General features: G+C 45.7%; 1 protein-coding gene across 1 annotated transcript in view; it reads left to right on the top strand.

The window, feature by feature from the left end:
* SYNE2 (spectrin repeat containing nuclear envelope protein 2) overlaps positions 1-26,105 on the top strand; it is a 1,750,628-nt gene that overhangs the window by 1,266,338 nt on the left and 458,185 nt on the right. The window contains exons 112-113 of the mRNA XM_086937933.1: positions 15,819-16,028; positions 24,441-24,542. Of these exons, the coding sequence (XP_086794059.1) occupies positions 15,819-16,028; positions 24,441-24,542 (312 nt within the window). The remainder of the gene's footprint in view (positions 1-15,818; positions 16,029-24,440; positions 24,543-26,105) is intronic.

The following is a 26,105-nucleotide window of genomic DNA, read 5'->3' as shown; positions in this document are numbered from 1 at the left end:
TACAAGACTGTACGCCTGCGGCCCGAATCTCCAGGTAGCTTTGATTGTGGCGGGTGCGGGTGTGGGCCCCACGTCGGGGCCCATTCATGCCCGAATGACTGGGGAGCGAGGTGGATGCTCGATTCGAACTGCTTTGGTGTGGTCCCGCTGTTACCTTGCGGGGGAGACCTCACTTTCTTGGGCGGCGAGACTGCACCCATACTGTTTGCTGCTCCTGATGTTGCTATTGGAAAGTCTAGACTGCCGCAGCCATTGCTTGCTTTGCCGTTTGATACTGGGGTCCTCTGGTTTACACCCTTGGCCTGATTTGTTCCGATCCTGTGTCCATTCCACCTCGAACTATTTGCTACCCACTACTCTATTGTGCATGATAGCTATGGTCAGGAGAGGACAGGGGTGAGCCGGACTGGACCTGGCGGACTGCTGGTTACCGGATGGAGATGAGGACTGCCCGCAGCCGCGACAATATGGCCGATTCCTTCGAATGTTTCTGATACTTGAGGCTGTGTCGATCTCGCTTTGATGTGGGTTTCATGTGTGTGAAGGCGGGGGGTAGGGGCCGAATGACTCGATTGCAGATCTCCTCTCCCACTGGTTCTTTTTCCCCCTTTTTTCTGTTTTGTTTCTTTTCTCACTTTCTAATTTCCTATATTTTGGGTTTCTATTTAGGGCGACAGGCACGCTGCTGGGGGGGTAGGACGTAGCCTTCTGCAGGGGTGCAGGGTGGGGCGGGTGGGATGGGGTCTCTCTACTGTTCGTTTTTCTTTTAGTTCTATGGCTCTTTTGTATCCCTTTATCGGGACGCTGTGTCTGTGCATGTCTCCCATGGTGTGATAGCTGGTGGGATGGGGGATGACTTGCTTGCTTCTACGGTATTGATTGCACATATATCATGACTTGCACGCCCTAACCCCGATAGCGGATCTCTCAGTCTTGCGCGCTTTTATCGCTGTGGGGCGCGTGCAGCAGCGCGGCGTTCTTTCTTTCCCTCTTTCTAATATTCTTTCCTCCCCCCTTCCCTTCTTTTTCTATTTACTTGGGTTAGTATAGAGGATCAATATAACTAAGCTGCTGCTCTGGTTCCTCTGTTATGTACTAGCACACATTTAGGTGGTCGATGGGTGCGTGATGGGCCACGGTGGGGACTGTTTTGAACTGGGGTGTCTATAAGTTGATTCCTGTTAACCGCGGCTGTTACCCGTTTTTATCGATGCCCTTCTGTTTTGATGTTGGATATGTGGCCCGCCATGGGAACTTAGATGGCTAAAAGTTGCAACTGATCCTGCTATACTTCCTATTATATTATAAAATTAACCTTCTTTAATCCTGCTTCCAGCGGTCATATTCAGCCCTTTAATATTAGATCGCTTGCTTGTACAACGCTGGGCGACTGCCGGGAAATTTCATTATTGTCTCATGTACTTTCATAATGTGTTGTGGCCGGCCTGATTGGTTGTAGGCCCGTATATGTATGCTTCCATCTGCACAATAAAGGTTTAAAAAAAAAAAAACATATTACACGTCTTTATTAGTCTGCATGTAACTGCAAACTCAACATTCTAAAACAAGCTTTCATTGCATTCCGCTCTGACACCTATTTCACAGCTCTATGGAATCCTTTAGGAGCCAAAAGGGTTCAGTCATAAAACTTGCAAGAAACTACATCTCCCCCTCTGTTAAATAAAACATTATTTTTGTTTTTACAAATCAGTATATATAACTTTTTATTTATTCAGAGGTGAAGAGGTAAGAGCAATCACTTAGTTTTCAGGTTCAGTCTTTCCTTCACCATCTCGATCAGAAGACCAATGAATAAAATGTCAAAAGTGAGAAGAGTCTCTGGTAACAGAATTTCAAAGATGCCGGGCGCTCACCATGTGTCCCTTTGGTTGACACTACGTGGAAAGCTTCAGTTCATATGGAGCATTAGATTTCCTCCTTTGCATTTGTTGGAAGATCACTAGATTGCCTCTCTTAAAATCAATGTTCTTTGCATGACGCCGCTTGTCCGCACAGGCTTTATTTTTCTGCTGTCACCCAAGGAGAGGAGTTGGCCTAATGGCTAGGGCCTTCGACCTCGGACCTGGGGAACTGGGTTCGAGTCTCGGTAATGACGCTAAACATCCTGTGATTCTGGGTCAATCACGTAATTTCCCCGTGCCTAACAAAAATGAATGTGTGTCCTCATGTAACGTAACTGGTGCTATGTAAAGCACTTTGATACCCGATGTGGGTCAAGTTCGTGCTATATAAAACTCTTCAGAAAAACCCAAGTCCTTTGTACGAGTTGGGTTCTCATTTCAATCTCTTTTGTTGGTCGATTGAGGTAACTTGGTTGTCTTTGCTCTCCCAAACATCAAAGTCACAGGACTTTTGCCTGTGGTCAAGAGAGGTGTTGAATGATAGACTTGCAGGGTGGAATGCAATACAGTTTTTAAACGGAGACTCTCAAGAGTTGGACGCTGTTCTTCTTTCTTTGTGCAATCATAAAATGCCGAACAAGAAAGGTGTACTTTTCTGATGCTTTATGGTCAGATGCACCAGGAAAACCTTAAATTCTTGGCTGTTAAAAGGTGGGTCATTATCAGACTTCAAAATGGCTGAATTGCCCCATGTCACAAAGATGCCATCTAGTCTCACGATGACACGCTCATGAGTTTAATGGAAAACGTGAGTACTCGTACACAGTTACCATCAGATGATGTCCAAAGAAATTGATTGCCATTCTCTCCCATGCATTCTTAGGGCACTCTGACATGTTAAGAGTATGTTGAATAATATTTGTTAAAAGGCAGTTGCATATGTTGAGTAATATTTGTAAAAAGGCAGTTGCATAGATGATAGGCCTTGAGTTCCTTTTCAACACTCTCATCTAAATATGGAAACCAAACTCAGTCTCAGAGAGCTCTTTTGCGGCAACAATACCACAATGTCCTTAGTGATGTACTTCAGTTATTTTCTGACGTTGACTTTTTCAGAATCAGAATTCTCGACCCTCGCAGTATAACTCCTTCCTGATTTATGGACAGTTCATATTTAACATTTTTGTATTTTTGATATTCACCATCACCAGTGAGAGGTCGAGTGTGTCGGTTCCATGACTGATGTGAACTTATATATTTCAACTTCAGCATACCACTGTCATGACTCGTGGTAGTGATGTTCTGGGCTAACGACATAGCAGCTGGCATATTTGATTTTACACTAAAGTTAGTCGTCTTGGATAGAGTACCCCGACCTTTTATAGGTACTCTAGAAAAGTAGTCAGCATGGTTTTGAATCTTCCCTGGATGATGCACACTGGTATAATGGCATTCTTGTAATCACAGTCCCCGCCATTCAATGCGAAGAGGCACATTGGGTTTTTGATTGCCAAAGATAGTCAGTAAAATGTGATCATCGGTTACCACCGTAAAAGGCTTTCCATACAGGAATACATGGTTTCTATACAGGAATACATGGAAATGTTCACAATCCCATACCATGGCTATACTTTTTTTCGCAGGTTGTGAGTAAGCCCATTCTGTCTAGAACAAACTTCTACTGGCATATGCCATAATATGTCTTTGAGGATTTGGGTGTTCTCGGTGCTGTGTAAAGGATAGCGCCTAACCCAACTGGGCTAGCCTCAATAACAACCTCTGTGTGAAGCTTTGGACGGAAGTAGGCCATTTCAGCAATAGGTTCAATGGCTCGTTTGATTTTCATGAAAATTCTCTCACATTCTTGTGATCACTTGAATGATACATTTTTCTTCGTTAACTCTCATAATGGAGCACTTATAGTAGCAACGTCTTTTATATATCTTGAACAGTTACTGGCCATGCCAAGAGATGAACCTATCATAGAAGCATCTTGTGGGGGATCAGCATTTGACAGGGCGAGTACTTTGCCTAAAGGTGTGCCAGAGCAAGTCATAATCAACACTCTTTTTTTTGTAAAAATTCCCTGGTATTACTTTCTTAAGAAGGCTTTATGATGCTTGACTTTTTATGGAATTACGAGTCATGTACTGCAGAAATGGATCATAGATCCTTGACACAAAAACAAAAAGTAACAGCCAACACGTGTTTTGCCCCCTCACATCTGTCATCTGACCTGGGGCTTCCTCAGGGCGTGATATGTACTAATAGCAGAATTGAATCCTTTCTTAGACACTGCATAGGTATGAACATTTGGGAAAAGAAATGTCTGGTCACTGACTTGTTGTCTAGATCAGTCGGCTCTGGCACACCTTTAAGCTCAGTACCAATAATGGGGAAGGGGTATCCCATTGTCATAAACAAGTGAACCACAACCATTTGGCTCTAATATCACAGGATTGCTAAGGATCCAGACCCATTATCCCCTATTTCCTGACCACAGTGCTTTGCAGGATCAGGTGTCCCCGTCTGAAAAGATATGGCCTAAGAAATGTTACTTTGCTTTGTGGAACTCACACTTGTCTGCATTCAAAGTCAAACCTGTATCAGTAAGTAAACAACATACTTGCATGAGAGCTTTATCATGCTCCTTCTGTATAGCTCAGAAAATCAATTTGTCATAGTTATAATTGAAAGCATTCACAACAGACTGTATGACACGTCACATGACGTCTTGGAAAACTTCTGCAGCCGATGAAACACCAAAACTGAGTCTCTTGTACCAAAACAGACCAACATGTGTATAAAAGGTTGTAATGTATCTGCAATCGTCTTCAAGTCCCAATTGATGATAACCTTTATTAAATCAAGTTGAGTGAAGACCTTTACATCATTTAATTACTTTATTGTGTCAGCAATTTGTAAACCTGGATGTCGTTCTCGTCCAATTGCCTTGTTTGCTTGACGCATGCCAACACATAATGATGAGCGCACAATGATGTCAAGCTTAAGTAATCATTCAAGTACTTTTTCAACAGCTTTTTGTAAATAAAAATCAATTTGTATATGTCTCTGAGCATCAGGATGAACATCTTCATTAAAAGACAACTTTACTTTCATAGTATTAAACTTTCCTAAACCATGAAGCAATGAAGGGAATTGCCTTACTATTTTCGTGATGAGCATTCATGTTGTAATTCACAGAAGTCAGTCCCATATCAGCAGCTGTGCTGAAACTGCGCAGGCAGGCACTTGACGCTGTACATTAAAGCACATGGATGGGTGCTTGCATGTTTGTTTTCTTGTTGCTACAAATGAACCTTGACTTTTTATAAGGGTCAATGCAGCTCATGTGTACACTTTAGTTTTTGATGGCGTAAGTCCGGGCAATGGAGAAAAGTAATTTTATTTCGCTTCAAGCATTTTGTTTATTGATGCACCACTGTCGATGATGAAAGGTATCGAGCCACCATTTATTTTCAAATGTAATCTTCATACAATATTTGTATGACTTTGGTGCTTTGGCATGTTCATTTTCATTTTTCCTCATAAGCAGCCAGTCCGACATGCACACATTTCTCTGAGGTAAACATCGACATGACAGAACCATCTTCCTCACTTGATATTGAGGTGGAAGAACTGTCTGACAATTATTTAGATGACGATCAACTATGTTCAGTGTTGTTTTTCCTCAGTTGATGATGCTGCTTGACCTTGTGGGGATGCGTAAAACATCGTTTCTGGAATGTTCTGGAAGCCATTTTGTCTTCACGCCATGACGCACTTGCTTTTTCCTAGGCTTAACAAACCATCCCAAAATGGTTTTCTTTCCCGCAGCCATTACATATCTGTTTAATGGCGGGGCATTACTACCTGGGGGTGCATGGGGTCATTCTTTAGGTTACTTATCTCCTATACTTATCGCCAGTTGTAGCCTCTTCCCCAGCCAAGTACCCCCAATAACTATGCCCCAAATGGAGCGTAATATTATATATCTTTGTTCTTCTGTGTGGAACTGCAAACTCAACATTCTGAAACAAGGGGCGCTAGAGGGCGCACAAGCTGAATGGCCGCACTTCTGTGAGGCTCCAGCTGCCTGGTCAATGATATCCTGAATTTATCCTGTTAACCTGCAGCAATCCGTCTAAAAATCAACTCGAGTGTGCTGCAAGACAAACTGCTGCCTCTGTGAAAATTTGGTGCCTCTACGATGTTGTATGACCGACTTCGTGCAGCCTGAAGCTTTGACCGCGCGATGCTACTGGAAGCCGATAGCGTGACTGGCTGGGCAGAAGATTACGCGAGCCCGGGGCGCACCACGAGGGAGGAAGGCCTTGTGAGCGTATGCTGCAATATCACCGTGCGGCGGAAGCCGGTGCGACTGCGGAACTCCACAAGGTACAGCGCACCCCCCCAGACCACACCCCCGGCGCCCAATTATTGCCCTGCGCTGGGAGATACTTAGCCTGTGCCGTCCTGTTGAGAGCAAATACAACAGGTGATGGACCGAATGTGGATCAATGTCACACACTCACCCCAGTCCAAAGATCTGGGCCCAAATCCATCATTTTTTTGCACTCCACACCACCCTGGGTTAGACAATGGCGATATGCAAATCAGCTCTGACCCTGTGCCCCATGGGAGCAGTCCAGTCCGAACTACAAAAGCCATGTCCTTCCCAGAACGGAATCAAGCATCCGAGGACCGGACCGGTTTCGAGGTAACACCTCTCATCAGCCCGGCTAGCTTGACTCCAGTGGTGTGGAGTGCCTGGGACCCACGTCTGGGCATCCCCGGCGCACTTAGGGCGGAATATGCAAATACAACAGGTGATGGACCGAATGTGGATCAATGTCACACACTCACCCCAGTCCAAAGATCTGGGCCAAAATCCATCGTTTTTTTGCACTCCACACCACCCTGGGTTAGACAATGGCGATATGCAAATCAGCTCTGACCCTGTGCCCCATGGGAACAGTCCAGTCCGAACTACAAAAGCCATGTTCTTCCCAGAACGGAATCAAGCATCCGAGGACCGGACCGGTTTCGAGGTAACACCTCTCATCAGCCCGGCTAGCTTGACTCCAGTGGTGTGGAGTGCCTGGGACCCACGTCTGGGCATCCCCAGCGCACTTAGGGCGGAATATGCAAATACAACAGGTGATGGACCGAATGTGGATCAATGTCACACACTCACCCCAGTCCAAAGATCTGGGCCCAAATCCATCGTTTTTTTGCACTCCACACCACCCTGGGTTAGACAATGGCGATATGCAAATCAGCTCTGACCCTGTGCCCCATGGGAACAGTCCAGTCCGAACTACAAAAGCCATGTCCTTCCCAGAACGGAATCAAGCATCCGAGGACCGGACCGGTTTCGAGGTAACACCTCTCATCAGCCCGGCTAGCTTGACTCCAGTGGTGTGGAGTGCCTGGGACCCACGTCTGGGCATCCCCAGCGCACTTAGGGCGGAATATGCAAATACAACAGGTGATGGACCGAATGTGGATCAATGTCACACACTCACCCCAGTCCAAAGATCTGGGCCCAAATCCATCGTTTTTTTGCACTCCACACCACCCTGGGTTAGACAATGGCGATATGCAAATCAGCTCTGACCCTGTGCCCCATGGGAACAGTCCAGTCCGAACTACAAAAGCCATGTCCTTCCCAGAACGGAATCAAGCATCCGAGGACCGGACCGGTTTCGAGGTAACACCTCTCATCAGCCCGGCTAGCTTGACTCCAGTGGTGTGGAGTGCCTTGGACCCACGTCTGGGCATCCCCAGCGCACTTAGGGCGGAATATGCAAATACAACAGATGATGGACCGAATGTGGATCAATGTCACACACTCACCCCAGTCCAAAGATCTGGGCCCAAATCCATCGTTTTTTTGCACTCCACACCACCCTGGGTTAGACAATGGCGATATGCAAATCAGCTCTGATTATGTCCTGTTGAGAGCAGCACGGGCGGGCGCACACCGAAGGCCTAGCTGAGGAGTGCTGGAGACCTGGGCCATACGTGTCGGATCCCAACTGTAATCGGAGCCAGGGGCAGCCCCGGAGCTTGCTGCCCACAGCTATACGCAGCGGCTGAAAGAAGGGAAGCCCACGGTACAAAGTGCCCTGTGTGTGGACGCGGCTTCTGCTAAAATTTGACACTGTGGAGGCCTTGCTACTGATGCATCGCGCTTGGCCTAATTGCACCACAAGCAAGGAGAAGTCCAAGGAAAAAGAGCCTGGGGGCGCTGGCCTTTAATGCTGCGACTTTCGATGGGAGGCACTGTCCCTTGATGATCGGCTGTACTGGAAGGCACTAACCGTTGGGTCCTGCCGGTGGCATTACATGCACTCAGTGTGATCTTCTTTGGGCGTATTGAAACAAAGACTGCTAAACTGGGGCCCTGATTGCTATGCACATGCACTGAATTCAGAAGTGGCTGTTTTGGGATACATTGGCGCCCCTTCAGATGTGCTGCGTGTCGGCGGACAGCGCACTGAAATAATTGAGACTACCACTGCAGGGCATGATTGAGGTGCTGGCAATGGTGGTTGGAGGGGCACTACATTGGGCCTGAAAACCTAGCATTGTGTGCGAACTGAACACGCTAGACTACAACTGGTGATCGGGAGGAACTAGGGGAGTGACCTTCCCGCTCCTCGACGTTGCTCCCAGCCAGAAAAGTGGTCTCACACTACGGAACCAGAAAAGAGTGGACTGTAGCGCCGGTGGACCGCCTGCGGTTGCTTTCAGGGAACGGAGAGAAAATACACGCTGTACTTTTGTTATCACCCTGCGTCACGTGTGGCGGCCATTGCAGAGGATGTGCATGGCACTATAGCGAACAATCGAATCGTGTCTGGGCGGACCCACTTTCTAGAGCTCTACGCTATTGAGAATTGCTGAGCGTATCCCTGCGCTGGGCACGATCGAGGGCCCTTTAAGACTCCCAGAGCTGATCATGGCTATCGCACATTGAGAAGTCAACATAGCTATCGGTTCTGTGCGCTGGTGTCACTACCCTGCAGCCTGCCGCGGGGCTGCCCATAGCGCCTACAGCGCGTAGTGTGCCAATGCACAAAGGATCTTCGCCAGGGAGAGAGGATCGCTCTAATCGAATCTCGCCAGCGGCCTCCAGCCCCTATAAAAGGGGCGTCATGGGTAAACAGGACAACAAGCAACCGAAATTGTCATTTGAATCTACCGCCGCAAAGAAAGGTACGCGCACAGCTGAGGTTGGGGGTGCACACGGCCCGACGAATACAACAAGCCCCTCCACGTCAACTACCCTGGAGATGCAATTGATGATAGAAGAGATGCGACATGGCTTCGCCACCATAGTGGACATGGTAGATCGTTTATCATCTAGGATGGATGCTGTCGCAAAGAAGATGGAGGTGCATGAGGAGCGCCTAACGGACGCGGAGAGGCGCATATCGGGGAATGAGGATACGTCGGCATCCCATGAAATGCGTCTTTCGCGGATGGATAACATCCTAAGAGTAATCGCTGCAAAAAATGAGGAGTTGGAGGCGCGCAGTCGGCGCAACAACATAGGCGTCCTTGGTGTGCCAGAATCGACCAACACCGGTCGCATGGAGGACTACGTTGAAAAAATCCTTGTGGCAGCAGTGGGAGAGGGAGCCTTCTCCAGCCAGTTCATTGTTGAGAGGGCACATCGATCCCTTGGTCCACGTCCCAAGCCGGGAGCACCACCGCGGCCTATCATCGCCTGCCTTCTTAATTACCGTGATCGCGACACTGCGCTTCGAGCGGCGCGGATGAACCAGAAATTATCATGCGCTGGACTTAATTTCTCTATATACCTGGATTTTACCCCTGTTGTGCAGGAACAGCGGCGGACATTTCTCGACGTCAAGAAAAAAACTCAGGGACCTGCAGATCGATTATGCCCTCCTCTACCCAGCAAAACTTAGGATAACCCATCAGGGAAAACAACATTTTTTCACGAATCCACAACAGGTGGAGGACTACATGAAGAAACTGCGGTCTGTCAGAGGGGGACGACGCAATGCTGATGAAGATGAAGTTGAGAGAGACCCGGCGGAACATGAAGATGACTGACTTAACATTGCATGCGGTACTTAAATGGTGATACTCCAGCGCACTCACTTTGGCATTGCGGTGGCGCTCCTGTCATAAGGAGGAGCCACAAGAGATCGAGAATACCACGGACGGGTATTGGACTGTAGGTGGTAATGTATGCCAGGCACCACCCCCCCCCCTCCCCACCCCCCTCTAACTGTTCCCGTATGGGCTGTGCGGGGCAGGATGGAGATGTAGGGGTGACAATGTGTGCACCTCACATGTCCCCCAAGGGAATTCCCCTCACAGTTTGTTGTTCTTTTCACATAGGGAATTCCTCATATTACTTGTTGCTATTGTTGTGTATGGGGGAATGTTTTGGTAGAAGTGGGGGCGGGGGTGGGGTTGGGATGCTGGCAAATTGGGGTTGCTTCAGTGGGAGGGGGGCAGACTGGGGGAGTGGAAGTTGGGGTGCTGTTGGAGAGGGGGGGGCGGGAGTTGTCTAACTACGAGGCTAGACTGGAAGAGAAAAGACTTGAGGGGATGATGTTGTTACTACTGACAGAAGCAGGGTCCGGCAGTGAGAGACATAGCATTTGGGTAGGGATTTCTCAGGATCGTAGGTGGGGGTTAAGGGTAAGTCCAGTAGTTGGTCTGTTCTGGATGACTGATGTTGTTGTAAGAGGTGCTAATGGAGGGGGTGGGGTTAAGGGGTACGTTCGAAGTGCAGATTGGTTTTTACTGACGCTACATACTACAAGGTGGTTGGGATGCGCTGTGATTGACCAATGGGCTTGGCACTTGAGAGTGCTGGATATGTTGATTCGCATTGATGACAATGGTTGATATTGCATTGGACAAGGTATCAGTATTATCCTGGAATGTACGGGGCCTTAATGATGCTAGGAAATGTAGAAATGTACTTGCATATCTGGACAGGCATCATGTACAAATAGCCTTATTGCAAGAGACTCATCTCCGGCCACGGGGAGCCACCAAATTCTCCAGCAAGTGGGCCCTCATTAGGAAATTTTCATCATATTCAACATATGCCAGGGGGACCGCAGTGTTGATTAAGAAGTCGCTTAACTTCCAAGAATTGGGGGCAAAGCTGGACACTGAAGGGCGATATGTGATATTGTGGGGCAGACTTGGTACTGACACTGTGATCATTGTAAATTGCTATGCACCAAATGTTGACACCCCGGGGTTTTTTACTACGCTTTGGGGTCATGTACTTGGGATTGATGCCACACACATTATCTGGGGCGGGGATTTTAATATAGCGCTGAGGCCTGGTGCGGATAGATCAGATGGGAGCAGCCAATATAACACACAAGCGAGAGATACATTGCAGGGAATACTGTTGGAAGCTGGCCTAATAGACAGTTGGAGATTCACACATCCCGAGAGTAGGGAAGGCACGCATTTCACGGCACACGCGCGCACATGGGCACGACTTGACTACTGTTTCATATCCCGAGGACTTAGCGTAGGCCTGCATAGGGTGGAGCATCTGCCCAGGACCTATTCGGACCATTGTCCGGTGCTGGCCACCCTGGCCGTCCCGGGTTTAAACAGGGTGAGGCCCCCCTGGCGTCTGTTTCCATCGGTGCTACTAGGCTCTGTCTTCAAGTCGGAGCTAGGAGAGGAGATCGAAGCCTTTTTTCCTAGGAATAAGGGGTCAGTAGATAGTGTGGAAACGATCTGGGAAGCGTTTAAGGTTACTATCCGAGGGGTTACCATCTCTAAAAGCTGTGGGGTACTGCGAGACATAGTGAGGACCTTGGCCAGGTTGGAATCAGAACTGAAAGAACTGGAGGATGAGATGGCGGGAGGGAGCGACCCTGAGATATGTCGGAAATTCAGAGATAAGCTTTCGGAATTCGAGGAGGAGGCAGCTAGAGAAGTAAAATATAGGGGGAAATACTGGACAGCTAGGAAGTACTGCGAAGGGGAACGGCCGGGTAAGGTCCTTGCCGCTATTACAAGACATCAGCGTTTCAGCACTAACATACTTGAAGTTAACACGAAGGAGGGTAGGAGGTGTCAAGACACGAAAGGAATTCAAGAGACTTTCCTACAACACTATGAGCAATTGTACTCCACGCAGCAAGAGGGTGAGGTGGAGTTTGGAGACTTCTTAAATGATATAGCGCTGTGTTGGCTGAACGATGGCCATAGAGCATTCCTTGGAGGCCCTCTAGAGGTGGAAGAAATAAGGGATGCCATCATGTCCCTAAGCAATGGCAAAGCAGCTGGGCTGGATGGACTCCCAGCTGAGTTTTATAAGTGTTACATAGACACGATGGCGCCAGTACTGAAAGAAGTGTTTGAGGAGTCATTGGAAGTAGGAAGGCTGCCGGGATCAATGAGAGAGGTGGCGATTACTTCGCTACTGAAACCGGGAAAAAAACCTCTAGACACAGACTCTTACCGACCCCTGTCTCTCCTCAACTGCGACGCGAAGATACTAGCAAAAGTACTGGCAACGCGGCTGTCTTTAATTATGACCACTATTGTGCTTCCGGACCAGTCTGGGTTTGTGCCGGGCCGGGCTACTACCCATAATCTCCGCACGCTGTTCTCTTTGATTCCCACCATAGCTCCTGAGCTACCAGTTGCCGCAATATTCCTGGACGCCACGAAGGCATTCGATTCGGTAGAATGGAAGTACTTCATGACCATACTATGTAGGATGGGATTTCCTAAAATATACATTGCTTGGGTGGAACTGCTATACACCGAACCGGTGGCTAGAGTTATTATCAACGGGGTGCTGTCCCCCCAAATGCCAATCACGAGAGGAACCAGGCAAGGCTGCCCCCTATCCCCCTGCTCTTCGCCATAGCGATTGAGCCGCTGGCGTGCCGAATTCGGCAGCTCTATAAAAACAGTGCGTTTAATTGCTTTCAGCGGCAGATAGGGGTGTCACTCTATGCAGACGACATAACACTCTCTGTGAAAGACCCACAGCAGAATCTTAACCCAATATTGCGGGAATTTCTCATTTTTGGGAGGATTTCTGGAGTACATATTAACTGGAAAAAGTCACAATTTTTTCCTCTTACGGCAGCTGTGCAGCAATTTCAGTTAGACTACCCTCTGGAGTGGTGCAGCACAGATCTTCGCTACTTGGGCATCGTGATCTCGCTCAATAGGGAGGAGACGATCAGACTCAATTATGAGTGGCTATCTCCAAGCTGGCTGATAATGTCATGCGGTGGATGTAATTAACGCTTTCCATGGCAGGCAGAGCCTCGCTGATAAAGATGGTGGTGCTCCCACGGTTCTTGTACATCTTTCAGAATGTCCCCTACTACCCTGGGTCCTATTTCTTTAAACGATTGAGGTCGGAACTCCTCCGATTATTCTGGGGAGGTAAACAACCACGGCTGAAATGGGCCACTCTAACACAGCCTTATGAGAAAGGGGGGTTTGGCATCCCAGATTTTGAGATTTACTACATGAGCGCTCAGGCGCAGCACGCGTATCACTGGGTACATCCCACAACCTTTATGCCGCAGGTTGCAGCTGAGGACTAGATTGTGCATCCCCTCCCGCTCAATGGAATGCTACTGGGAAAGGCTGGAGACATTGAGACGCCGGCTACTACGGTTACGTGCACTGTGGATGCGTGGAGGAGAGTGACTAAAACTCTGGATGCTCCTATTCTGTATTCACCGGCCCTGCCACTCACGTATCATCCACGCCTGTCCCTATTGCAGGAACCAGGCTTTCGCTCCATATGCAAACGTGTCAAACTGAATACGTGGGGAGATATGTTCCTCAATGGTTGCTTTCGCACTAAAGAGCAGATGTTTCAGATCGGTCCCCCAACGCCATTAGAGATCTTTTACTATATTAGACTCAGATAAGGAATGCAAGAGATACTGCCTCAGTTCCCTGATGAGCCGGGGTGGTGTTACCTTTGCATACTATGCTGGTGTCCGATGGCCGCCACTTAGTGTCGAAACTGTACAACACTATTAGATCACAGCGAGTGACTGTTGATACTCGAGCACGAGGCCAATGGAGTCTGGAGCTGGGCACTGAAATAACTGATGAACAATGGCATTATTGCTGCACTGTCACAGCCAACATTTCCTCTAGTTGCAGGCTTAAAATCATCCATTATAAATTTGTGCAGAGATTTCACTTTACACCGGTCAGGAAACTGAGGCTCCAATTGGCAGACGATGATAGGTGTGTTCGATGTCGGGCTGAAGGTGCGGGGTTCCTCCACTTGGCTTGGGATTGTGGCGCAGTACAGGCATATTGGTCCCAGGTACACGCGGCGCTGCAGATCATGACTGAGGGAGCGGTCCCACTGAACCCCCTGGTAATGCTACTAGGACACACAAAAGATATACCTAAGATATCCCGTAGGTTTGTGGACATTGCATTGTTGCTAGCGAAGAGGAGAGTGGCATGTAGATGGGGAAGGGGCAGGGCTCCGAAATTTAAGGAATGGATAGACGATGTAAAGTACTGCCAGGAACAGCATAATATATATGCTGATCTGGTGCCAGTGCGTTGTAAGCCTAAAGCCATATGGGGCCCGCTGCAGCTATATTGGATGTCACAGGTGTCCCAACATGGGGAATCGGATAGTGATAGCCAGGAAGGAGGTGTCTAAATAGGACACTGTCTTGAGGGTAGGGACTGGCACAGCCAGAGGGATGGCTCCGCTACACTGACACTGTTAACACCCCTTAGCGGCATTCTCACTATTGGCTCATGGCTTTAGCTTGGCATGACGGGGGAACACTGTGGGTGTATCACTCTGAAATGTGGGGCTGTATGGCATCCTGAGATCGTTGGAAGATATTGCAAACGATGTACGGCCCGAGCAGATGTATGATGTGGAAAGTATTGTGCTACTGGCTGCCTCGTTATCTTAAATGCATTATAGAATGGGTGCTATGTTGTGCATTATAACTTATGGACAGTACTGAGGTGCAATATTAGGCCATCAATGTCGTGCCCGTTGGGAAGCACTACCAGAATTAACAGGAGATAAAGGAATTGTAATGTGTATGTATGTGATCGATCTGTACGGAATGTAATGTACCTGATTGTTAAATAAAGGTTTAAAAAAAAAACATTCTGAAACAATCTTTCATTGCATTCCACTCCCACACCTACATCACAGCTCTACGGAGTCTGTTAGGAGCCAAAAGAGTTCCATCCTAAAACTCGCAAGACACACATCAGTAAGCCCTTCCCATCCACCTTGATTACTCGCTCCATTTACTCCCGCCTTACCTACAGGTAAATATAAAGGTCAGTGTGTACAGAGCCTTTAGCGGTTGTCTGGCCTGTAAGGATTTCACATATTTATTCAACAGAACAAAGATTCTGAATGTCCCTTAGTGCTAAGGATGGTTCTACCTCTGAACCTGGTTTGAAATAGACTGTGGCTGAGCCCTGCAGTGTTTCCATTTATTGGTAGATATTTCTAAGAGCCAATTGGCTCTTTGGTATCCTCTTTGGCTAGCTACATTTTCAGTGTATCTTCTAAACAGTTATTGTGGTGTCTATGCTCCAAGCTCCAAAGTATCCACGCCTCCTGTGCTAGTGAAACATTTGGATACTGGCACCATTTTCTTAATGATCTTTAACCCAGTTGAGTTTAAGAGATGTAATAGTCTGAAAAGTTTCAATTGAACCCAAAAACCAGAACTTAAAAACGTTCAGAACAGCCCATACAGGCCCTTGATTGTAGTGGTGAGATTCAATAACACACTCACAGAATAGACAGCTGTGTTTACTGATAGTATTGATCAACGCCAATTTATGCTAATGTTCTAGTTAAAAATATTGAAATGTTTTTACAGCTGTTGCTTCTTAGTTTTTCTCTCAGATATTGGGATCTCTTTACAAATGTGCTTATTCTTTCAGACCGTGCCTTTAGAGTTGGACAACATGCAAATAATTATAAGGGACAAACAAGATGTACTGTTGAAGTCCCTTGCAAGTGCTGGGAATAGCACAGATGAATTATCTGCTTGTTTTATTGCTATTCAGACTTGGCTTAAACAATTTCATCATGCTGTTGATTCACGCAGAAAGGCATTGCTCGTTGTACAAGAACAACAATCTAACTATCAGGTATAGTACTAATGGTGATTCCTTTTTACAATATTTAATATTGTAATTAAATTGACACTCTGTGTAGCTAAATCTGTGGCGAAGTTTATTTTCCGTATGTTTTCTTTATGTAGATGCACATTTAAAAACATGATTTATTGTAACTTGATGATTATAACTTGACTGCCATTGTATTGAAATGTGTTTTTACTAGCAAGGATTTCGGCATATTGTTAAAATAATAGGAGATCATGCTGTGTATTTGCAATTTCCTGTGTGTCTGTGTGTGTGTAACCATCATGCGGGTGAAAGGCATGTCCATTGTGCAAGCATGCACTTTTCTTCATGTTTCTTGCTTCCTAACCTGGTATTAATCAATCTTTGGAAAAAAAGTGAAAATATTAGAAAGTCAGTGTCTCAATAAGGTACAATATTGGTAGCATTTTCTGTGGGATTGTGTATTGCTCCATACATCCAGCCATTGACTGTGTAGGTTTGATTCAGATAACAGTTCATTAAAAAATACTTTTATAGTTTGTTAATAACTTTATCAGTGTTTGACAAATCTGAACAACGTTTTGTTCTTGCCTGGTTCATCCAAGTAAGTTTAGCCATCGCTGTGGGGATCTGCTGGGAGGTATGCTTGGGAGAGTATCTGCTAGGGAAGGATCAGGGTTGCTGGAGGTGGAGATTGTTAAAAAAATAGGGTTTCCATTTTGGCACCATCATGATTTTTCTCGTTCTACTATAACAAAAGTACCTGAATGGAATTGCACCAAATAGATGTATTTTGTGTAAATACAAACTGAAATGTTTGAGATATTAGCATTACAAAATGTTGTCCGGACGGGTTTTGAAAGGGTTCATTATAATAGATAGTAAAAAGGTATATGTATACATGATCAAGGCTCTGTTGGGAGCAGAAACGTTATTGCGGCACAGCAAATAAACAGATATCAACTGGAATCTTGGGTCCCTGTCTTTTGAAGAGGTGAACGCGGAGTGAATACATATATATATATATATATATATATATATCTACAAACAATCCAGCTAGTCAGCGTGCTCTCAGGAAAGTGAAGAAACCAGCAAATCGAGTGATGTCAGTGTGGTTTAATTCACAATGCGTTTCGCCATACAAAATGGATTGATCATATATATATATATATATATATATATATATATATATATATATATATATATATATATATATATATATATATATATATATATATATATATATATATATATATATATATATATATATATATATATATATATATATATATATATATATATACAAACAACCTTTCCCGGCTGTTCCTCGTCTCATATCACGGCGAGCTTGTGTGGGTGCCGGACACCCTTAATTTTATGAACAAAGTTTCTCCCAATCCGAAGAACGGCACAGGCTACTTCTGGATGCTTCAAAGTGTATTTATTAGAGGCACGTAATCAGCAGCTCCCTACCGACGCGTTTCGCCACTAAGGCTTGGTCACGGTGATTGTGATCAATGCAAAGTGCTGTTTACATAGTAAAACAAGGTGCATGGAAAAAGGACTATAGTTGATCCACCCCGACCTGTTTTAACTGCCATTTTGGAGTGGTGTGAATTGATAAACATACATTGTCACAATTTGCGTTTTCAAACAATCTCCAACAAAATAAATCTTGCCCCAGTGGGCTAAACTTAATTAAATTGTCAGTGAATTCATACAGGTGAGCTTGCCCATGCTTGCGTGCTCCCCGACCCATTTTGGCCGCCATCTTGAAGTAGTATTAGCGTACCACCTTTATTAATAGTTTTTGTACATGATTAAATAATATCAAACAAACAAAATAAAGTTCCGTCTAGCCCCAGTGGGCTAATATGGTGTCCATGAATTCACTTTCTAGTGATTATGTGGGTATCGCCCCAGTGGGCTAAACAGTTGTGACAGTGTTGATTCAACAATTGTATCTATTTGGCTTTTCTTGTTGTTTGCAGTCTTGTTGTCCTATGTAAAAAGAAAAATTGTGTTTTAAAACCAATTATGACAAATTATTTACATGTTAAAACAAAAGATTGAAATATCAGACCGATTATATTTGTATGTGTCAGAGGTGGACTGCCAGTTCTTCCCTGCAATTCATCCCAACAGGGTGTAGTGTCTCGAAATCTATAATGAACTTAGATTCCAAGATTCTCAGTTGGTGCAGTCTATCACCCCCTCTCACATTCTCCTTGACTGCATCAAGTACCACATATTTCAGTAAGTTGTCATTTTGATTGTGGTGTGTCTTGAAATGTCGAGCAACCGGGTATTGTTCGTTGTTATTTCTAATTGCTCCCATGTGCTCCATTATCCTAATCTTGGCCCTGTGCTTGGTACTTCCAATGTAGAGTTTCCCACAGGGACAGATAAGACAGTAAACACAATATTGCGAATGGGTGGGGGTTTCCATACCCTGAAAATGACCCTGATGTCCCTGAGGCACCCTCATACCCATCTAAACCCATCTAAACCTTCTCCTCTTGAGGATACTATTGGGTTTGGCCAGCTGATCAACAGAGCTGCTACATACCATGGTGTCCCCTTGCACTCTGAGGCCATTGAGGAAGATTTTATATTAGACACTTTTGAGCAGTCTCAGAGATCCGCCCAAATTCTTCCCAAGATCAAAGGGGTGGTTAAGCATGCTACTGAGGTCTTTAAAGATCCTGTGCGTACCAGAATTTTAAACCCCAGAATTGAAAAGAAATATAGACCTGCACCCTAAGACCCAGTCTACATTAAAGGACACCTGCCACTAGACTCATTAGTGGTGTCCAACGCACGTAAAAGGGCCAATTCTCAAACCTCTGGTGAAGCACCCCTGCCTGACAAAGATTCCAAGATTATTGATGCGTCAGGCAAGAAGATAGCTGCGCAGGCTTCCAATATATGGCACATAGCTGATACGCAAGCCCTCCTCTCCCGTTATGATCGGGCTCACTACGACCAATTGGAGAAATTGCTTGAACACCTCCCAGATCAGTACAAAGATCAAGCTACTGACCTCATACAGGAAGGCAAGTTAATATCTAACACTTCCATCAAATGCGCACTAGATGCCGCAGACACAGCATCTAGGGCAATTAATACCAGTGTTGTTATTAGGAGATATGCGTGGCTACGCATTTTGGGGTTCAAACAGGGAGTACAAACCACCATTTTGAACCAGCCTTTTAACCAAAACCAGTTATTACGTCCAGAGGTAGACACTACCCTCGAAAAAATGAAAAACGACACAGACACTGCCAAGTCTATGGGGGCCTTACAATTTACCCCAGCCCGAGGCTCCTTTCGTCGCTCCTTTTACAGAGGCGGCTCCAAACAAACTAGAACAGACGCTAACACGTCTTTCAAGACACAAACCTCCTCTACCAAGAGTTACTATAGAGGAGGATACAGAGGCAATAATACCAAGGGCAGAGGTAGAGGTAATAACAACACTCGAGCCTTTTCCGCCCCTAAGCACTTCCCTACGCTCCCCCGACAGCATTCCACTCCTGTAGGGGGCAGACTGACACAGTTCCTGCTTGTCTGGAACTCCATTTCAACAGACAAGTGGGTAAGACAGATTATCCAACAGGGCTACTGCCTAGAACTTACAGCAACCCCTCCACATATACCTCCCAGACAGCGTCCGATGTCTACCGATCATCTAGCTCTCCTCCAGCAAGAGGTTCTATCCCTTCTACAGAAGGGTGCGATTCAGATAGTCCCTTTACAGGAACAAGGGATGGGGGTTTACTCATTGTACTTTCTAATTCCCAAAAAAGACGGGACCCTGAGACCGATTCTAGACCTCAGGCCCCTCAACCATTACATACACTCAGATCATTTTCATATGATCACTCTGCAACAAGTGCTTCCACTGCTGCAACAGGGAGACTTTCTTGCTACATTAGATCTGAAAGACGCCTACTTTCACATCCCTATACATCCTGCTCACAGGAAATACCGACTGTTTGTACTGGAAGGACAACACTATCAGTTCACGGTCCTTCCATTTGGAGTGACAATGGCACCAAGAGTATTCACAAAGTGCCTAGCAGTCGTAGCAGCACATCTGAGAAGACAACAGATCCATGTCTTCCCTTATCTAGACGATTGGCTCATAAAAGCCAAATCTGCCAGCCAGTGCGTTGCACACACACTCCAAATGATCCAACTGCTGCACAACCTAGGGTTTTACAATAAACTACACCAAGTCGCACCTAGAGCCTTCGCACGTACACCAGTATCTAGGGGCTACAATAGACACGTCTACAGCTCTAGCTTATCCCAGCCCAGCCAGGATAGAGAGCATTCAAAACTTAGTTGCTGTTTTTCAACACCAACAATCTCTCCCAGCGAGAGTGTTTATGAAACTCATAGGCATGATGGCATCTTGCATCTTCATAGTTCCACACGCAAGATTGCAAATGCGTCCGTTACAAGAGTGTCTAGCACGACAGTGGAACCAAGCTCACAGTCAATTAGCAGACCTGGTGTTGGTGGACAGCCACACACATCGCTCTCTGCAGTGGTGGAACACCAAAAACCTGACAAAGGGGTGGCCGTTCCTAGAGCCAGTTCCACAAGTAGTGCTCACAACAGACGCGTCCCTCACAGGATGGGGAGCCCATCTCCTACGACATACCACTCAGGGTCAATGGATCACTCAACAGCGGCTACTCCATATCAACCAGTTCGAGCTGCTAGCAATATTCCTAGCACTCAAGTCCTTCCAACTTCATGTGCAAGTCAAGGCTGTCCTCATCCGGACGGACAATATGGCAGCCATGCACTACATTCAAAAACAGGGGGGACACACTCACTGCAACTGTCCCAGCTTGCACAAGACATTTGGAGATGGGCCATTCCTCGAAACATCCATCTGTTAGCAGAACACCTTCCAGGAGTTCACAATCAGATAGCAGATCTGTTGATTCAACGGGCACAACAGATTCATGAATGTGAATTGCATCCACAAGTTCTTCAGCCATTCTTCCAACGGTGGGGTCATCCACACATAGACCTGTTCGCCACCCACGAAAATACAAAATGCCCAGTCTTCGCCGCCAGGTTTCCACACCCACTGTCTGAAGGCAATGCAATATGGGTGAACTGGTCAGGCAGATTTGCGTACCTTTTCCCGCCTCTCCCACTAATTCCATTAGTGGTGCGCAAGCTCAGAAAACAGTCTCTCAAACTGATCCTTGTAGCTCCCACGTGGGCATGCCAACCGTGGTTCACCACGCTGCTGGAACTCTCTCTAGTTCCACACCAAAAGCTGCGGCTCACTCCATCTCTGTTAACACAGAACCATGGCGAAATCAGGCACCCCAACTGAATCTAGCGATCTGGCTCCTGAAGTCCTAGAGTTTGGTTTCTTAAACCTACCACCAGACTGTATGGTCATTATTAAAGAAGCCAGCAAACCCACTACCAGAACGTGTTACTCTGCTAAATGGAAGAGATTTGCAATTTATTGCATGAATAATCTAATTGACCCCCTGGATCCTTCCATCCAGAATATCATTTGTTACCTTCTACATCTACAAAGATCTAATTTGGCATATTCTTCCATACGCCTGCTCCTTGCAGCAATTGCAGCTTATTGACAGAACAGACAACATCTGTCTCTCTTCAGAGTTCCCGCGATTAAAGCGTTCATGGAAGGCTTAAAAAGGATAATCCCACCCAGGTTGCCTCCTTCTCCTGTGTGGAACCTAAAACTTGTCCTTACCAGACTTATGGGACCCCCTTTTGAGCCCCTACATAGATGTGAGCTGCAATTCCTAACAGGGAAAACTGCTTTCCTTGTTGCTATCACCTCTCTCATAAGAGTAAGTGAAATACAAGCTTTCGCTATACAAGAACCATTTTTCTCAAATACATCCCAACAAAGTAGTTCTTAGGCCTAATCCAACATTTCTCCCAAAAGTCGTCACTCCTTTTCATCTCAATCAGTCTGTCAAGCTACCTGTGTTCTTCCAAAACCCAGATTCAGTAGCAGGAAGGGCTTTACACACCCTAGATGTTAAAAGAGCTCTACTCTACTACACCGCAGGACTAAATCATTTCGAAAAACGAAACAACTGTTTGTCGCTTTCTCTCCACTGCACAAGGGCAACCCCATCTCCAAAGGCAGGATTGCACGGTGGTTTGTAAAGTGTATATAAATATGCTATATAAAAGCTAAACGTACACTAACAATTCCGCCTAGAGCGCTCTCCACTCGCAAAATAGGAGCCTCTATGGCTTTCTAGGAAATATACCACTAGAGGACATATGTAAGGCAGCAACATGGTCTACACCACTCACCTTCACTAAACACTATTGTGTTGATGTGCAAGCCAAGCAGCAAGCTGCGGTAGGCCAAGCTGTCCTTAGAACTCTCTTTCAAACTACTGCAACGGATACAGGTGACCACCGCTAAAGGGGATACTGCTGAACAATCGATGCGCAGTGTACTATCTGCAGCTCACATGCCTCGAACGGAAAATGCTACTTACCAGTATGCATCTGTTCTTGGCATGTAGAGCTGCAGAGTAGTACACGCCCTCCCGCCTCCCCGGGACTTGTATCCGTTCCAGTTCTCATCTTACTTAGATGCATACGCATGGACATCCTTCTTTTCTTTACTTCTACTGACTCCATCATTTCCCATCATGGCGAAAAACAATCTGAGGATGGAGCCGATGCCCATGCGTAGTATTGTCCAAGGGAGGAGTCACCTATCGGGACTAGCAAAGACTTCTTCCAAGAAGACAACAACCTGCAATCATCCGAGCCCAACACCAGGTGGCGATCTAATGCACAGTGTACTACTCTGCAGCTCTACATGCCAAGAACAGATGCATACTGGTAAGTAGCATTTTCCATATATATATATATATATATATATATATTCAGCTCCAGCACGGGCCGCACTCGCTGGGGTATTCTTTCACCAGATGATTTATTAGTGCATCAGTTGTAGAACAAAACACAGGACGCGTTTCGGCATTGCGCGCCTATATACATATATATATACATGCATAGAGGCTTCAAAAAAACTGCAGAGCCCAACTTCGGCTTATTGTCAAGAGGGCGTTTATTCGTCTTCAGCCCAGCCCAGCAGCATTTAAACACTGCTTTCTTCCCCTACGCGTTTCGGCGTCATCGTCTTGTTCACAGGTGAGAGAGATTCATTTTAATTCCCAGTGGTCACATGGCTGGTTGTTCACCTACAGGCCCCAGGGTGCACCAATAATTCACTTTTGCAGCGTAGCTTGGCATTTAGTTCAATTTTTCTCAATAGCGTTATTTCTTTAGCCAATGTTCCCTTCACTTGCTGACATATTTTATAGTGCATACTGTTAAAATTGCTTTGCAAAGTGCATTTCTTGCGGCTGTCATGCTCATAATAAATACTTGCGTTGCTAAGTCACAGAGAGAGGGTGTCACCTCTCTCATTTCCCTTTCTTTCCTCTGTCACCAAATCGCCGTGGTGATCCGCTGGCTGGTGCGAGTGACAAGCAGTTCAGGATCCTCCATTAGATGCTAGCAAACAGGCTCCATCTTGCTTGGGGTCCCAAACCCTGCAGGGTGGGCTCTGAAAAAAAGCAGGAATGGAGAATCCTGTTTAATTAAACAAAAAAACTGCAGAGTCCAACTTCCGCTTATTGCCAAGTGTACGATTATTCGTCTTCAGCGCTGCAGCATTTAAACACTTCTTTCTTCCCCTACGCGCTTCGGCGTCATCGCCTTGTTCACAAGTGAGAGTGATTAGTTTTAAGTCCTAGTGGTCACGTGGCCCGTTGTTCAACTACAGGCCCCAGGGTGCACCATTAATTCACTTTTGCAGCGTGGCTTGGCATTTAATTTAGTTTTGCTCAATAGCGTTATTTCTTTAGCCAATGTTCCCTTCACTTGCTGACATATTTTATAGTGCACACTGTTAAAATTGCTTTGCAAAGTGCATTTCTTGCTGCTGTCACGCTCATAATAAATACTTACGTTGCAAAGTCACAGAGAGAGGGTGTCACCTCTCTCATTTCCCTTTCTTTCCTCCGTCACCAAATCGCAGTGGTAATCCGCTGGCTGGAGCGAGTGACAAGCGGGTCATGCCCCCTTCATAAGATGCTTGCAAAGAGACCCCATTTTGCTGTGGGCCCTCGACCCTGCAGGGTGGGCTCTAAAAAAAGCAGGAATGGAGAATCCTGTTTAATTAAAGTGCGGCATGAATAAATGTCCACTTGACAATAAGCTGAATTTGAGCTCTGCAGTTTTCAGTATTTTATATGTATATATATATATATGTATATATGAGAATTCCAGATGCAATCACTCGTGGTCTCAGACACAGGCGAAAAGGATATATATATAGATAGATGTAGATATTACGTGATATATGACTCTTTTTTTTTTTTTTTACAGACTGAAGTACAGAAGTTGCATCATTCCCTAAATGAGAAAGAACACTCTCTTCGGCAGTATTTAAATGAAATAAGTCAATCAAGTGTGAAAGAACAGCTCCAGGTAATGTGCTTAAAAGTGTGCATACAACATAATGCATGCTGTTTAAGGTGACAAGCAGGAGTGAGACTCGCTCCTAAGAGCGTATTAAGCAAAAGAGTCCAGTAAAGGTCCACATTAAAGTTTGAAATTGCAACTGAGAATCAAAGGAGTTGAAGCAACATTGGATATAGACATTACAAACTACATATGTTTAAGAAATTTTATTTTTTTATTTGTCTGCTTCAACTTTAAAAGCATGGACAAGGACACAACCAACACGTTTCATTCTGTGACACTGGGACTTATTCAGGGCTTTAAAAACATATAAGTCAAAACTTCAGAGAAACAAACTGTACAGAAACCAACTGTAAATTAGCAACAATGTGTACAAAATACAAAAAAACAAAAGACAAGAGCACCCATCTAAAAACAACAGGAAACATACATTCAGTCAGGTAAATCACATATTAACATTTGAATTTACTTCTGTGAATTTTCCAAAGTGGAACATTGTAGTGCAAATCACCAACTTCAAAAATTATGCTCATGTTGCTGGGTTCCAATTACAAATGGAACCACCTAACATAAAAAATATCTTGTTCAGCATCCCTGTCCCGGTCCAACGTACACCACTGCCAGCTCAGCCAGCCGAGTCTGGAACAGCATCACTGATAAGGACTGGAGCACTGCACCCACCCGAATAGAGCAACAGCTTCCTCAAAGCCATCAAGAATGTCAACAATTCAGTTATCTCCAGCCCGACTCCCTGGTTCCCCTCAAACACAGAAATACAACAAATTCCAGACCTAAGCTTGTGTGTACAGGCAGGAAATCAAACTGCTGAAACTCCACTGCAAACAACTGTAGCACAACCGGAGAAGGAGCCAGGACAATGGAGACAGGACTATGTTCAAATTCGTCCTTAAAAGCTACCACCAAATGATCCGAATCATGAAACGTGCCACTCTGGCTTAAAGCATTGATGCCAGCACCAACATATGCAAAGAAATATTTGCCATTGTGAAAGATTTCACCTCAGCATTGGCTGCCTCCAACTTGATCATCCTCTGGTATGACCCATGCAGCAATCTCTCTCAGTTAAAGCAGCTGAATTATTGCCATATAGGGCAACTTCAGCCCACAACAGGACCTGACAGACCTCGCCAAACGCCTCACGGTTTTATCCAAAGAACCATCATCACCCCAGAAGAAACCACTGCCACCATGAAGCCCATACACTCAATGGCTCCATTAAACCCCTGCCTCCACTATGCCTACTCTAGATACGGAAACCCATCAGCACTATGTTTACACTTGTTCTGAATGCCTCCACCTCCTATGTGGCCTTTCCAGATGCTTGGCAACACTCAACTGTCCTCCCATTGCTAAAGAAACCCCATGTGGACTCTTCAGTACTCACCAACTACAGACCGATCTCCCCTCTTCCATTTCCGGCCCAGGTCTTAGAAAAAGTAATTAACAGACACATCAGCAAATAGAAACCCTCCATGGACCCTTCAGTGCTCGCAAACTACAGACCGATCTCCCCTCTTTTATTCCCGGCTCAGGTGTTAAAGAAAGTTA

Source organism: Lissotriton vulgaris, chromosome 9, assembly GCF_964263255.1.
Source record: "Lissotriton vulgaris chromosome 9, aLisVul1.2, whole genome shotgun sequence".
NCBI classification, from domain to species: domain Eukaryota; kingdom Metazoa; phylum Chordata; class Amphibia; order Caudata; family Salamandridae; genus Lissotriton; species Lissotriton vulgaris.
The sequence above is the reverse complement of the archived record's forward strand: the minus strand, read 5'-3'. Positions and strand labels throughout refer to the sequence as shown.